General features: G+C 40.8%; 1 protein-coding gene across 6 annotated transcripts; it reads left to right on the forward strand.

Moving 5' to 3' along the window:
• Window positions 1–6,496: 6,496 nt before the first annotated feature.
• On the forward strand, window positions 6,497–14,418 carry thumpd3 (THUMP domain containing 3). Of its 6 annotated transcripts, none has more exons than XM_042090253.1 (11): window positions 6,497–6,621; window positions 6,807–6,902; window positions 7,273–7,507; window positions 10,281–10,358; window positions 10,444–10,884; window positions 11,684–11,814; window positions 11,970–12,039; window positions 12,132–12,247; window positions 12,679–12,783; window positions 12,959–13,082; window positions 13,536–14,418. In XM_042090253.1, exons 3-11 carry the CDS (start codon window positions 7,277–7,279, stop codon window positions 13,716–13,718), a joined length of 1,479 nt encoding a protein of 492 aa, XP_041946187.1. In that variant the 5' UTR covers window positions 6,497–6,621; window positions 6,807–6,902; window positions 7,273–7,276; the 3' UTR covers window positions 13,719–14,418. The 6 variants fall into 6 exon arrangements, with proteins under 6 accessions (XP_041946187.1, XP_041946189.1, XP_041946184.1 ...); XM_042090254.1 differs by having other exon boundaries at window positions 6,514–6,672; XM_042090256.1 differs by having other exon boundaries at window positions 6,527–6,621; window positions 6,807–6,815.
• The last annotated feature ends 204 nt before the right edge of the window (window positions 14,419–14,622 follow it).

The following is a 14,622-nucleotide window of genomic DNA, read 5'->3' on the forward strand; positions in this document are numbered from 1 at the left end:
TATGCTAAAACAGCATCATTGTGGAGGTCGCTTGCCAAATTCTTTGTTTTTATTCAAAAGCCTAGCTAGAATAAGATATCCAGAAAGTGATAAGCAAAATACAAGCTTAAAATTATTCACAACCCTGAAGATAACTAGTCCACAGGCTTACATTAAGGCCTGATTAGCACACACACATGCATATACAGACATGACATCTCATAACTATAGTGATGGAATAAAATAGCCAACAAAAAAGGTAGCTGAATCGTTGAAGGTTGATTGATTATATTTAGATAATGTCATATCAGGTGGGATATGGCTCCTCTCTTGCCTGATGTTATTCCACAGGCTCATATACCCCACTGTGTGCAGAATTTCCTGCAAGACTAGAGCACCCCTGGGATTTCTCTCTCTCTCTCTCTCTCTCTCTTTCTTATGTAACCCAAGCTAATTCACACATGACTAACCGACATACCTACATTGTATCTCCCTCTCCATTTAAAATGTCTGGAGGTCATTATCTTTTTTTTCTGACCGTCCACCTCTCATAACCAGTAAGAGCCTCACAGAGGGACACATGAAAGCAAGCGTGCAGCCCAGCTGAGGAGTGCTTCTACTTCAGGAATTTGAAATGCGTTTTGGCCCTGGGAAGCAGGTTAGCATCGCGTGAAAGGGAGACCCGAAGCTCCCTCCAGGTCTGATGATCACTGATGAGGAAAAGAAGGGCTGTGGAGGACTGTGGTGGGGGTGTGGTGTGTGTGTGTGTGTGTGTGTGGGGGGGGGGGGGGGGCAGCAGTCATTCATAATTCACCTGCAACAGCAGCCAGCGGTGCTACAACTGTGAGGGTCCTGTCAAAGGGGCTGCTGTGTGCCTAAAAACACACAATCCTAATATTTCTTTCTCTTTTGTTTACCCCCCCCAAAATGCCTCAGAGAGTCCTCTTCTGGCTTGTCGCTCTCCCCCTCGTCGCAAGGCATCGCACAGAGCAGAGCCTGGGAAACTATAACTTCACTGTTTCTGTGACAAAGCTCCATTGTGAGCAGCCGCGCTCTAGGAGGAGGAGGAGGAGAGGAGAGGAGGAGGAGAGAGGAGAGGAGAGGAGGAGGAGGTGCTGGAGTGGAGAGGGAGTCGCTGGGCTCCTCTGAGGGGCAAGAGACTGGACACTGAGGCGTGGAGGGCCGACTGGAGATGGACAGGCTCAAATACAGGGCCAAAACACCAGGGATGGGGGAAAAGTAATTTTTTTCATTGTTTCAAGTTGGTGACTGGTTTTCGGACACACCAGTATATCTGTGTGTGTGTGTGTGTGTGTGTGTGTGTGTGTGTGTGTGTGTGTGTGTGTGTGTGTGTGTGTGTATATTTACACAGGGGTTAAAGTGTGGGGGGGGGGTGGACGCAGTTCTGCCACCTCAGGTAAATTAATAATACATATATTCTTTCATATATTTCAATTTTCATGATATAGCGCTATGATATTGTTAAAATAAATAGTGAGTTAATTTTTCAGAGGTGACCAAGAAACTAGCAATTATTGTCCAAAATGTATTGCTACACCACAATACTCAATATGTTGTCCAACAGTGAGTCATTTGCACCGACACTGGATTTTAGGGTTCCCCCACCTGCCAAATCCCACTTTAACCACTGTAAATACACAAACACACACACAATCATTAACACATCTGAAATAAATCTTGTGACATAAGAGGCATTAAGAGTGGGAGAGTGGGAACACCCAACTTGACTTTTGACCCTTGAAATGTGAGTGTGGGAACCCTAGCTTGCAGTTAGAGAAGGTTAAATGTTTAAGGCTTTAATGTTTTTAACATTCTCTTCTCAAATCATCTAATGTTCAACCTTATTAAGCATGTTACTACACTTTCATTCAGAAATTGAATGTCTGTCCCTTCAAAACTCTCTTCTTGAGCGCAGAAAATATGTAAAATATTAGACATAGAATGATAGCCACTATTCATTGAATTGAATACTGGCTTTGACAAGTTTTGGTCTGTGATTTGGTCTTGTCAATAGTATTGATGCTAATGGAAAAATCTAAAGAAATAGGCATCATACTTACATAATGACTGAAGCCTAAAACAGTAAGCCCAAGGAACTACCAAACATGTAAATATCACAGCATCATTGAACTGTAAAGATATGCAAGTTCTCCCCAGAAATCTTAAATATTTCCTGCAGCATAAACTTGACCTACTTGGTTTCTAACGGTTAACATCTGGCCCTCAGCTGTAGCGGCACATCTATTGTTTTTGACATGGTTAAGTGAACTGAGGTTGTGACTCATTGTTTTAATTTCTCTCTATAATGGGTAAAAGTGACTCTTGAAAAGGTAGACTGGATTGTGGTTTATCATAATAATTCTCCGGTCTTAAATTAAATTATTCTGTCAAATGCGAACAGCCTTCGTTGTGCTCAAGGGATAACTAACCAGTGACTGAAAATAGGAAATTCACAGTTTAAATTTTGGAGAGTCAAAAGACTATGCATCCCCAGAGTGATTTTTCTCCTCACATTTGAAGAGAACTGAGCCTCTGTGAATACACAGTATATTGATTTTTGCAATGCTACATCCAGTGTTTCATCCAGCATTTAAACTAAAGCATGTGTGGCATGGTCATGCTCACTTAAGAGAGGTTTTTCGGCGAAGAGCTCATCTTGTGTCTCTCTATGCAGTAATCTATTCCCTCATGAGCAATAGCACAGCATAAGAACAGACCTGTAAAAGTCATTCTGCACCAACTGTCATCCATCTGTTGAGAAAACAGTGAACGCTTCATCACTTTCTTTATCATTGTGAGGCTGTTCTTTTGCTGTCTTTCCTGCTGCAATTGACATCTTTTCGGTAGGGCAACACGCTAAATATTAGACACTAGGCCAACAAAGTGGTAGAGCTTGGCTTCTATTGTTCCTGATCTGATTGGCTTTCAAACACAAAATACATGTGTTCTATCTTTCTAAACAGAGAACAATAGAACATGGTTAAGCCAATTGGGTTATGAGGTTGTGCATTTAAAATCACAGCTCGGATCTGTGATCCCAACACAATAAGGTGATGGGGCACTTGTCCAAAAGGCATCACTTGGTTTGTTTTGTTAGTTTGACTTCAGATGGTAGGCTATGCATGTGACAGGGCCTGTTAAAAGATCGGTATGGGTTTGTATCGGTAAGAATATAATGTCTATGTTTGATGTGCTCACTTCTCCCACTGACACATACAACAACAGTGTTTTACTACTTCCTCAGAGAAAATTCACACTTTTCCTTGGAACCAGGAACACTCAAATGTTAGCACACATTTCTTTTCTAAACCTTTCTTTAAACAATATTTCTTTCTATTTCCATAATAATGATCATTTGTCATGTCTGAGTTTGTCATCTCAGGGTAACATGTTGATTTGAGATCAGATTGGTTGATAATACTGCTGATGTTACAGCTATGAGACCATGATATGCATGGAAAAGGCCTTTTGTCCTATTCATTCTGTGTGTCAGCAAGTTACAGAAGCAATTCCACTTGATAGGCTGCTTAAACATACAGTATAGTGGACATAAATGTTTCACCACATAGCACTTAGCATTTTACGAAAAGAATTTTGATATTACTGAATATGATGTGCACAAAGGGACTTGGTCCATACATTCAGACTTGCGAATTTACAGAGTGCTTTCTGTTCATGTGAACAAAAGCTGCTTTAACTTTTGTAGACAGTGGCTAATACTGTGCTTTGCGAAAGTGCAAAATTAACAAGTCTAGCAGTATCTCAAATACTTAACCCAGAAATAGGCTTGGAGCTGAATAGCCTATAACTTATTAATGACTTCAAAAATATTATTTAGGTTGTTCATCAATGTGCATTAAGCAATATATGAAAATGATTATAGATGTGCATGACTGTATAAATTAATGATAATTAATGTCGGCTTATATAAATCTGAGACCACTGAGAAATAGCTCCTGAGATATCATTTATGCTGCTGGACTTGTCAAATTTGGCTTCAGGTTCACAGTACATGGTCTGACACTACATTTTTGGTTTGTCTGAAAAGAAGTTGAACCGCTAACACCCAATGTTGGCTTAGCCTTTGCCATAACTGAACCTATCATGACTTTCAATAGTCAGTGAAAAAAAGAGGGGTATTATTAGCCTGACCACACCCATCTATGTGAGTTTGGTTTTAACCAGGCTAGGGTATCTACCAAGTCAAGGTTAAACAAAATTTTGTGACAAAAAAAACAAATATAACTTAAAGGCACATGAAAACCACTACCCTGCCCTTTCATTCATTTTTCTGCTTTCTTTGAAATAATAGCCTCCAAAGAAATGTAGTCTACTATTAGTCTTTTTGGTCACCACTCATTTGCCATCACTTCTACAGACAGTTGTAGTTGAACATTTTAGATAGATAGATTGTAAAGGTTATAGATAGATTGATTGTATAGATAGATAGATTGTAAAGGTTATAGATAGATTGTAAAGGTTCTTTTCAATGTATGTCACATTTGTCATATAATTGTAACTAAACCATCCAGACATACATGTTTTCCCATATCTTGCCAGATATACGACATTTCAGCTGCTGACCGTAAACAAACTGGTTGGACACAGTTAAATTCAGCAGAAATACAGTGTTTGCTGGACTGCAGAGGACGTGAGGGATGCTTCCACTGATCTGGATCAACATTCTGCTGTATGAATAACATAGGCTACATGCCATAATTTACATTTCTTGCACTGAGCAGGCCCAAGTCCTGTGGATAAGACACATAGACATTTTGTCAAGAGTTTGGCCTACATTCTAGCCTGGTTAGTGCACAGACCTTCTCAATTGTAATTGAGAGTGGGACTGGAAAAGGTCCATTGACTTACCACTTCCAGCAGGGGTGGAACTAGCAGTGAAATGAAACTTAAATTGCATTAAACTCTTTAACAAATCGTTTCAGAAGTGTAGCAATCTCGTAAAAAATGGTTTTCAATGCAGTTGTATACACAATTCCAAAGAAATACACGCCCATGCCGGATTAGCGATTGTATTTGCGTGCGCGTGTTTTAGGGACGTTGGAAATGGGCTTCAATGGGCCTCTTGGCCAGACAGACCTGCAGCGCAAATCCCAAATTTGCCAAAGGTTCCAATGGGTATTCCCAGGCTACCTACAGTCATCATTCTACTCTCATCAATGATCAGTCAATGAGGGGAAGGTGCTGGATGATGGTTTAGGCCTACTCCCTGTGATAGGCAGCCTAGTTGAATGAAGGATAACAGATATACAGAGTTTGGAGTGGGAAAATATAAAGAGACTTCCCTTAAATTCCAGCCTTTTACACACAAGCAGTATAAGGACTCTTTGGAATCATTACTAAATTAAATTAACAAATTAAAATGTTGGAAAACAAGTATTAAACACAAATGCCCATTGTGGTAACTCAGATACTTTTATGGCTCTGTGTTTGTGTAGTTGATTTGTTTCTGTAAACAGTGAAATGACTGTATGGAAATGTCATCCTCAAGGCAACCCCGCAAGTAAGGGATCACTTTCTTTGGCAGGCGCCCCTGTTTCCCCTAATTACAAACATAACGAAAGCTATTAACCAAAGACTCACCTCTGGAACAGCAGCATGTCCAGCAAATTCAGCAAGTTTGATGCAAAAACATTATACTAGTGTCTGCCTGCCTGTTTTCAGAGTCCACATCTTTTGACAGAAAAAACTGGGGTACAGCACAAAGGCAAGAGGCTTGGTCATGAATTGTTTATGTGGATAACAACAGCTCTGTAGGCTGGAAATGATGGGTGGTGATTTTGCAGGCAAACCCTTAGGCCCATTTCCAGCCGGGACCAACAAACAATCCCATCTGGACCACAGAACTCCAGTCACATGATCCAAGCAGCCTCATCCTTGCTTTGTCAGAGCAGTCACGCTGCATAGCATAACTGTCAAAAATATAGACCGTCCGAGTGCAGCACTTTTAGTAAGAATAAGAGTTGGTGATGATGAGGACATTTTAACTCTTCAGTCCACAAGGAGTTGGCAGCAGATCTGGCTTGTTTTGGATTTTTGAAGCAGCTGGAATCCTGTTCATTTTCCATTGCTCCATCAGGGCATTTATATCGGACCAGCAAATCATAGCAAAACAGTTAGGCCTAAGTATTTCTGTCCTACTGTGGTTCTGAAGGTTCTGTCATAGGCCAGAAGTAGGCAAGTAGACAAGTAATGCCATTGATATAAAAAAAAATATGCATAGGTCTATACTTTTTTATATTCCCAACAAACAAAAATATTTACTCTACAGTCACATTCATTTTTGAAAGATTTATTTTACTGTTGTTTGGAGAACTGTTACCAATGTAAACCAAACATAAGAAGAGACCTTCATGAGAGTGTAGACTACATTATTAGCAAAGATCCAATCGATGCTGAGTGCAGCTTAACCGTTCTCACTAAGAACACAACAGCGCCATCAGCTGAAGAGAAAGGAGATTTATTGTAGGCTTTCACAACAACCCGGAAGTTTTAGACAGTTCAGCAGCAGAGATCATATATTTCAAGATTGGTGATTTCAGTAAACTCGGATCGATTCGTGGCAGAATCCCTTATCCATTTAAACACAAACGCTGTTCAGACGTAGGTCTATTAACAATCTTGGCAATTTTACAATGCTACGTAGGCCTACAGGTTAGCCTAATGCGACAAATAAGAAGAAGAATACGAATTTTTAACGAATGCAATATGAAAACCAACATGCTGTGTGTGTCTTCTTTCCTCTGCACGGTCTCTGGCATGGTGTCACCACATGGTTGTGTCGGTAGAAAGAAGGAGTGAGTTGAATTGATACTGAAATTAGTTTCCGTCGCCGGCTGACTACTATTTATTCACCTTCTACATCTACGAGTCATACAAGCAGGGTACTGACTATAACTCTTTGAATCTAATGTGCAACGACTTATATTACACTGTAATGACAGGCAGATAGCTCACGCTCAAGTTAGCTTACGCTACTGTGGACCGTGGGTTAACTTAGCCCAGTAAGCATGTCTAGACATTTGCAGTTAATTTAACAATTTTCATTCATAATGGCACAAATTAGACGACGTAGGCTAGCTAGGCTACTTCGTTCAGAACTAAGATAAATCGTAAATCGTATGGTAGGCTATCTGATAGCCTACAAGCAAAGTCTGTAACTGTTAATCAACTGTATTATCATTGTCTACGCTACGTTCTCGTAAATCTTGTAGCCTAAACGTGCATTTAACGTTGACACTTCTCACTATCCAGGACAATGTCGACACCAAATGAGTCCAGCGATGGAAATCTTTATACGGAAGCAAACATCCCGGTGAATGTCGGAGGAAAGCTGTCTGTCTTCACAGTAACCATTGGTGCAACAGTTCCCACTGGTTTCGAACATACTGCTGCAGAAGAGGTTGGAGAGAAAATTGAAGCTGATGCAAGGATTAGTAAAGACAGGGGCAGAATTTATTTTCAGATATCTACCGATAAACTTCATTTGGTAAGTTTTGTCATGAAAACACTGATGTCAATGTTCACTTTCCAATATTTGCATATGACGTTTCGGGGCTGTCATGAAGGTTAAATTAAGATGTAAGAATACCACACAGCATGGCTGACTGCAAACCATGCTTTTGCCATGTTTTGCTTTCATTAATAACCCACACCACGTGAGCTTGAAATTGATGCATTTCTGTTGTAGACCTGGATTGATATCTATCTATCTATCTATCTATCTATCTATCTATACATACGTACATACATACATACATACATACATACATATAGCTTGTAAAAGTAGCCTTATTCTACAACATCCTTAAAAAACAATTTATTTTATTATCAGTAGCTCAATCTTAACTATAGTTGGACAGCAGGGGTCGTTGTTGCATTTTGTACTGTCGCACTCCTACTGTTACTCGGTTCGGTTGACAAAGAAAATTGCTGGCATATCACCTGTGGTTTATGTTCAAATTGAACAGAAGGGTATTTGTCATTTGTAAAATGAACAACAAATAGCTGAGGGCGTACTCACATTATGACATACATACATACACATTTGAATTTGGGCCCTATGACAGATAATAACCCCCCCCCCCCCCCCCCCCCCCCCAACTAGTGGCGTCCCTATTGACCCCTAAAGTCAGGTTTGTTTGCCCAGTGTGGTCGCTCCGTAGGCCAGTGGAGCCTAGTACTGCTTCTTTCTCCTGCTGCAGACAAGAGGAAACAAGATTTCCTTTGATATGTTAGTTAGAGTTCACTGATGTGTCTGAATCTTCTGCCGATGTGGTGTGTCATGACTGATCCAGCAGTGAATAGCACGGAAAAATACTCCAGCATTTGTGGGAAAATTCAGTGGCATGTTGTGATAAGGAACTTCTTTTATTCACTTCCAGTGTTGAGAAATGTTGTAAATGTAGCACTGCCCTCCTGGCACTACTGCCTTTTGTGGTCAGTAGTGCGTGTGTATGTGTGTGTGTGTGGTATGTTGTAATGCTGTAATGTTATCCACGCCTTGTCTGAGGGCATCACCTAATCAGATGGACTCACCTTTGTTGTGAAGGGAAGGATGGGGACAGAGCAGAAGAGTTGACAGGAAGGCAGTACCATAGCTCTTTTTCAGAAACTCTGTCACTCACATAGCATTGTCAGCATTCATTTATTTTTATTTGTTTGCAAATATACTGAGGACATTCAGTACACTGACAACAATAAGACAACAATATGACTGTCTACAGTGTTTTTACTGAAATAATAAAAAAGATCAGTCTAAGCCTATTTCAGTTTTACAAATGAGTTGCCTATATGCCACGCACTTCCTGGAAGGCTTTTCAGCCAGCACAGACATTTCCGATTGACCATCACCTGCATTGTTTTAGTGCACCTGTTTATACGGACCCGGTTGGGTGTTACACCTAGTGAATAAGCATGTTAAAATGTAAGATTTTTAGTGTCGGAGTGAACACAAAAGGAGCAGAATATAGCAGAAGATGCCAGTGCTGATGCTCCACCAGAAATAAATGTAGTGGCTGAAACAGCCTTCCGTGGCATATAGTCCATAAGGAACCAAAGTGGAATGACTTCTTCCTGAACACTTTATTTTATTCAAATTCTTCCCAGAAGTTCAGTGACATTCCCTTTATGAATATGGTTTCCAGCAACCAATTTCAGAATACAAATAGGAATGGAAATGCCACAGTCCTCCCTTTGTAAATATTTTGCTGTGGACTCTCAATCAGTACTTTTACAGTCAGTACATTCAAAGCGACTGACATATGTCAGTTATATTATAAAGATCATTGTCTCTGGAGCAGTTCAGTGGAAGACGGTATTGAACCCACAATTTGCATACTAGCAAGACCTTCATGATGGAGCATGGTGGCATGATGGTAGAGTAGTGGTTATAAGGTAACCACTATGCTATGATGCCACCATGACCCAAGGGCACAATGGACCCACACACCACATGCTATCACTGCTCTGAAATAAACCTACTCTATACGTACTTGTGTTTTCCTTGGGGCGTTATAGTTGTCTTTTCCTTGGAACAAGTATGATGTGTTTTCTTAGAATGGCATTGCGGATTAAATTACAGTGAGGTCATTCAACTGTCAATTCAACCAGGGCCCACGCACTTAGGTCTCAAAAAATTCTGAAAAAATTACCAGGTGTACCTATGTTATCCAGGAGACACACTGTAAAATTACTCTTATGTAAGATCAATACTTTCCAAGATACAGCCAGTTTTACAGGGGGAGGGGGGTGTCGATTTTGTTCGGGCAACATTTTTTTTTGAGACCTAAGTGCGTGGGCCCTGGTTAAACTGATGTGGAATGACCCAGACCCAACAACCATTTGACTGTGAATTGGCGTGTAAGTAGGCTATTGTGTAATCAAATCATTATGTATCGTAAATGGAAAAAAATGGTTAGACCTGTTCCGTGTGGTTTGGTTTCCTCTCCTGTCTCCCTTGAAAATCATTTAGATTTTTCCAAGTGAATCAAAGTTCTTTTATGTGTTGCCAATTTGATTTGAGATTAACAGAGTATGGAGTTTGAACCACCATGAACAATACTCTTAAAACATAGTAGTGTGTATGTGGCACATACTCAAGGATACAATATTGACTTTGGGGAAAGTAGCCATTAGTCAAAGTATTAGTTATAGAACAACTGAGTGGGCATTCAATGTTTGGGTTTTCTCCGTTTTCTCGTCCCTTCAGAGCACTTTGTGTTGCAACTAAGACTGAAATTAATGTATTATATCACTTATAGGTGCATCATTTGAAGTCAGTGGACAACCTCTTTGTTATTGTCAAGGAGTTTGACAATTACCAGTTCAAAGACTCAAAGGTAGGAAGTACATTACTTTTTTGAGTTAAAGAATCTGTGAAGTTTACATTGTGTTTGGTAAGTTTATTATGGTCACCCTTGACAGGAGGAGGCCATGTCTGACCTTCAGCAGCTGGCATCACAGTTACCCTGGGCCAACGCCTTGGAGGTCTGGAGAATGAACAACTCCCTGAAGAAACGCAGGGGTCGACGGAGAGGAGGGAATGCCACAAAACCCAAGCCAGCCAAGGGAGAAGATGCTCCTGTCCCTGCCATGGGTGAAGGGGATGCAGTAGTCACGACAACCGAGAAGGTCCAGCAGGATCCAGATGCCCCTCAGGGAGAGGAAGGAGAAGGTGTCCGAGGAAGCAGTCAGGAGGAAGAGGAGCTGGAGGACGAGGCCAGTAAGCCACTCAAGTTTCGGGTCACCTGCAACCGGGCAGGTGATAAACACAGTTTCACGTCCAATGATGCTGCCAGAGACTTTGGTGGGGCAGTGCAGGAGTTTTTCCAGTGGAAGGCCGACATGACCAAGTTTGACGTGGAGGTATGACTGCAAGGAATTTCTCTTAAATTCATACATATCAGTGGTAAGAATTGATAGGGCTGGGTACATGTATTTACTTTCCTTGGGCCTTGAGTGGCACCCATTTTGTGGTTGACATTTGTAAATTGTACTACAAAGATATATTTGCGTCTTAGGGGAAAAAAAATAAAACAAAGGGATCGATTGTATAATCCAGGACTTTTTGCGAAACTCCAAACTGTGCTCCTGCTGCCTGCCTCCATCTCGGTCCGATTCACGCACCTACACGCGACCAGACAACTCCCTAGGGTCCCTAGGTGAATGGAGTGTGATTGTGCCTTCTAAACTCATGAGCCTCACTCCCTAACACTATATTGTACAGTGTACCAGAAATATTGAATGAAGACTGAGGATACTATGTGGAATATTAAGAGGGATATATCCGCAAAAGAAACAATTGAATCTGTCACTGCAATAATTTTGTTTTTGTTAGAATAGAATGAGCCCTTCATATCTAGGGAGTTGTCCGCTTCCATGGAGACCGCCAGGTTTTGCCAACATGTTCCTACAGAATAGTTTGGACAGTGGTTGCTTGTTTCATGTCATCTTACCTGGCAGTTGAAAAGCATTATACACCGTGCACATTTCTGTGAGAGGGCATCACAAACATTACTCATATTGTGATCATATTGTGCACAGTTATGCTGACAATGTAGGCATTGTCTGTCATGTCTGTTTGATTTTCTAATATTAATATTTGTTTAATTTGTATAATATTTTTTCCTTCCTTGCCCATGTTTGCTCATTTGGTTCACCCCAGGTTTTGTTGAATATCCACAACAGTGAGGTGGTGATAGGCATCGCCCTGACAGAGGAGAGTCTGCACAGGAGGAACATCACCCACTTTGGCCCCACCACCCTGCGCTCCACTCTGGCCTACGGCATGCTCAGGTCACCTGCTCTCCAATGATGTCACTGCACACGTTATGTTATGACTGTTATCATAGTGTAGAGCCTCCCAGAAGGTAAATGTAAGTGCTAGAGTGGTGTGCACTCTGTTCCCCCAAATAGCCCTCAAATGTTTGGTTTCTGTGGCCTCTACACAGGCTGTGTAAACCCCAGGTATCTGACGTCATTATTGATCCAATGTGTGGAACTGGAGCAATACCAGTGGAGGTTAGCTTGTTACCATGTTTTTTTTTTTTATCATTTGGAGTTTGATTCCTCTCAGCAGCTGGCCCAGATCAAATGATGTTTCATTTATTTAGGGATCCATTGAATGGCAGCATTCCTTTTTCATTGCGGGAGACAATAATGACATGGCTGTCAGTCGCACTGTCAATAACATCAATCACATTCAGAAGAAGAAACAAGATGGTGGCAGGTGAGCTTTACAGTGGATATGCATAGTCATTTGCTGTAGAACTCAGTAGATATTCCCATAAACACAAGGGCACATGGCAGTCTGACAAATTCTATCAAGGAGGCTTATTGTATGTGTGAATTGCTGTATGATGATGCTGTATTTATACTCTTCTATTACAGTAAACTTAATAAATTTTGTGGGTAGACAAAACAAGGCATTTTAAGGCATGATCTCTAGCTATGTGATACACTGATCAACATTACTTTGCCATTTTCTAAAATGTTATCGATTAAACAACTACAAGATTAATCAAGAAAATAATTGTCAAATTAATAGACTATGAAATAATTGTTAGTTGCAGCCGTAGTGTAAAAATTTTTGTACATACATGGCTTTGGTTTGTTTCTATCACATGACTAATGGGTTTTTTTCTGTCTGAACTTGAGCAGTGCCCCAGGTTTGCCTGTGGACACTGTGCAGTGGGATTTGTGCCATCTTCCAATGAGAACCAACTCGGTGGACATCATTGTCACTGACATGCCATTTGGAAAGAGGTATTTTCCTGTGGCTTGGCCTCAGCTTCCCGCTTCATAGCTCAACTCAGAATAAGCTGCTGACTTAGTCCTGAATCACACTGTATGTTTAGTGAGTTAGGTCAGTGCCGCAACACTGCATTGTTTGCGGAGTAACTTGAGGCTCTTCGGAAAAACATTCTTGTACTCACTGCAGGATGGGGTCAAGAAAGAAGAACTGGGACCTTTACCCATCATGCCTCAGAGAGATGGCCCGCGTGTGTAGACCCGGAACAGGGAAAGCCGTTTTGCTCACCCAAGACAAGAAATGCTTTTCAAAAGTAAGAAAGTATTTGTATCCTTCTTGCTTCTTTTTTTTGGCCAGGCTTGTTCTGACCCACCTAGTAATTTGGCCATATAATTTCTGGTCACCACACAATGATGTTTTTGTTTTTATTTCCTCCTTCAACAATACATCTGAAAACCACTGCTGGGAACAGAGCAGTCATGTCAGTGAATCAATATTAACACAAAAGAAGGCTTGTCACTACTGGGCTGATTTCCGTAAAAAAAAACATGATTTTGATATGTTGCTTAGGAGCCTTATCTTTTGAGTGCAGTTTCTACTCACAGGGAAAGAAAGACCTCCAGTCTTCTCCGCTGTGACACACCAAATGTAGGTCAGAATGGGCTCTGTAGGGGAAAATGTCAACAGTAAAAGAACCGAGTCAGTAAAAAGTAAAAAAAAAAGTAAAACCTCCCCCTGGATCTGCTCTGTGTGTCACCCATGGCAGGCTCTATCCCGGATGGGTGGGCTGTGGAGGAAGGTGCACACCGTCTGGGTGAATGTGGGTGGGCTCCACGCTGGAGTGTTTGTCCTGAAGCGCACGGCCTCAGACTACGGCACGACACCCGAAGATGTCCGACCCCCTCGGGAAGCCCCTGAAGCGCCAAACAACAACAAAGAGGAGCAGTGACCAGAAACCTACCCTTGTAATTCAAAAGCATTTTAAAGTCTAGAATAACCAAGTTTACTCTTTTACAGAGAGTTGCCAATGTGTGTTGATTTATGAGTGTTTGTGTACAAGGTATGCTCAGTACCCTGTGTTTTTAGTGACAGTTAAGTCAAAGAGTTGCTTCCTTTTCTCAGGATCCTGGCATACCATATCATACTTGGAGTATACAGGATATAGGATCAAAAAGGATTTTTCTGGTCTTTGTGTGCTTTAACGTCTCTATTGTTTATAGTTGAAAATGGAAAACAGCTGTTCAAATATTAGCCACAGCACAGGAATCTTTGTGATTGGGCTTCAGGTGTTACAAAAAGCATTGTAAGTTTTTTATCAGGTTTGAAAATGTCTGGCTGAATATCTTGTCTTGTCTTGACTTGGCTATCAGCATACTTTTATGTATTTCTTTACCATAAGCACAAAAAGAAAAAAAACTTGAGTGCACAACTGAAGTTTCTTAGGTTTGTTATATAGAAGATTACATTTGTTATTTCTTTAAAACCATTTGTGTCCATTGTTCTTATGGACACTGGGTTACAAAGTGTTTCTGTTGAGAGTTGGTGGTGACAGTTGACACTCCTTTATAAATGCTCATGTTATTGACTGGAAACTTCTACTGTGGTATTTTCAATGCTCAATCTAAAATAAAGTTCATTGTTCATTCAGAGATTGGGTTTCATTGTTTATTTATAATATCATTTCAATAACTGCGTTGGAACGACCTACAGCTGTGCAATACTTTTTGAAGACCGTGTTATTATGGGGGGGGGGGGGGGTACTCTAGAAAGAGTACATCTGTCGATTTGTGTAAACGGTGTATTATAAGTGTATCAAACAGAGTAATCATCTCAACATGATACAACAGGTCTTA

The sequence above is a fragment of the Alosa sapidissima genome, chromosome 4 (genome assembly GCF_018492685.1).
Source record: "Alosa sapidissima isolate fAloSap1 chromosome 4, fAloSap1.pri, whole genome shotgun sequence".
In the NCBI taxonomy this organism is placed as follows: Eukaryota; Metazoa; Chordata; class Actinopteri; order Clupeiformes; family Clupeidae; genus Alosa; species Alosa sapidissima.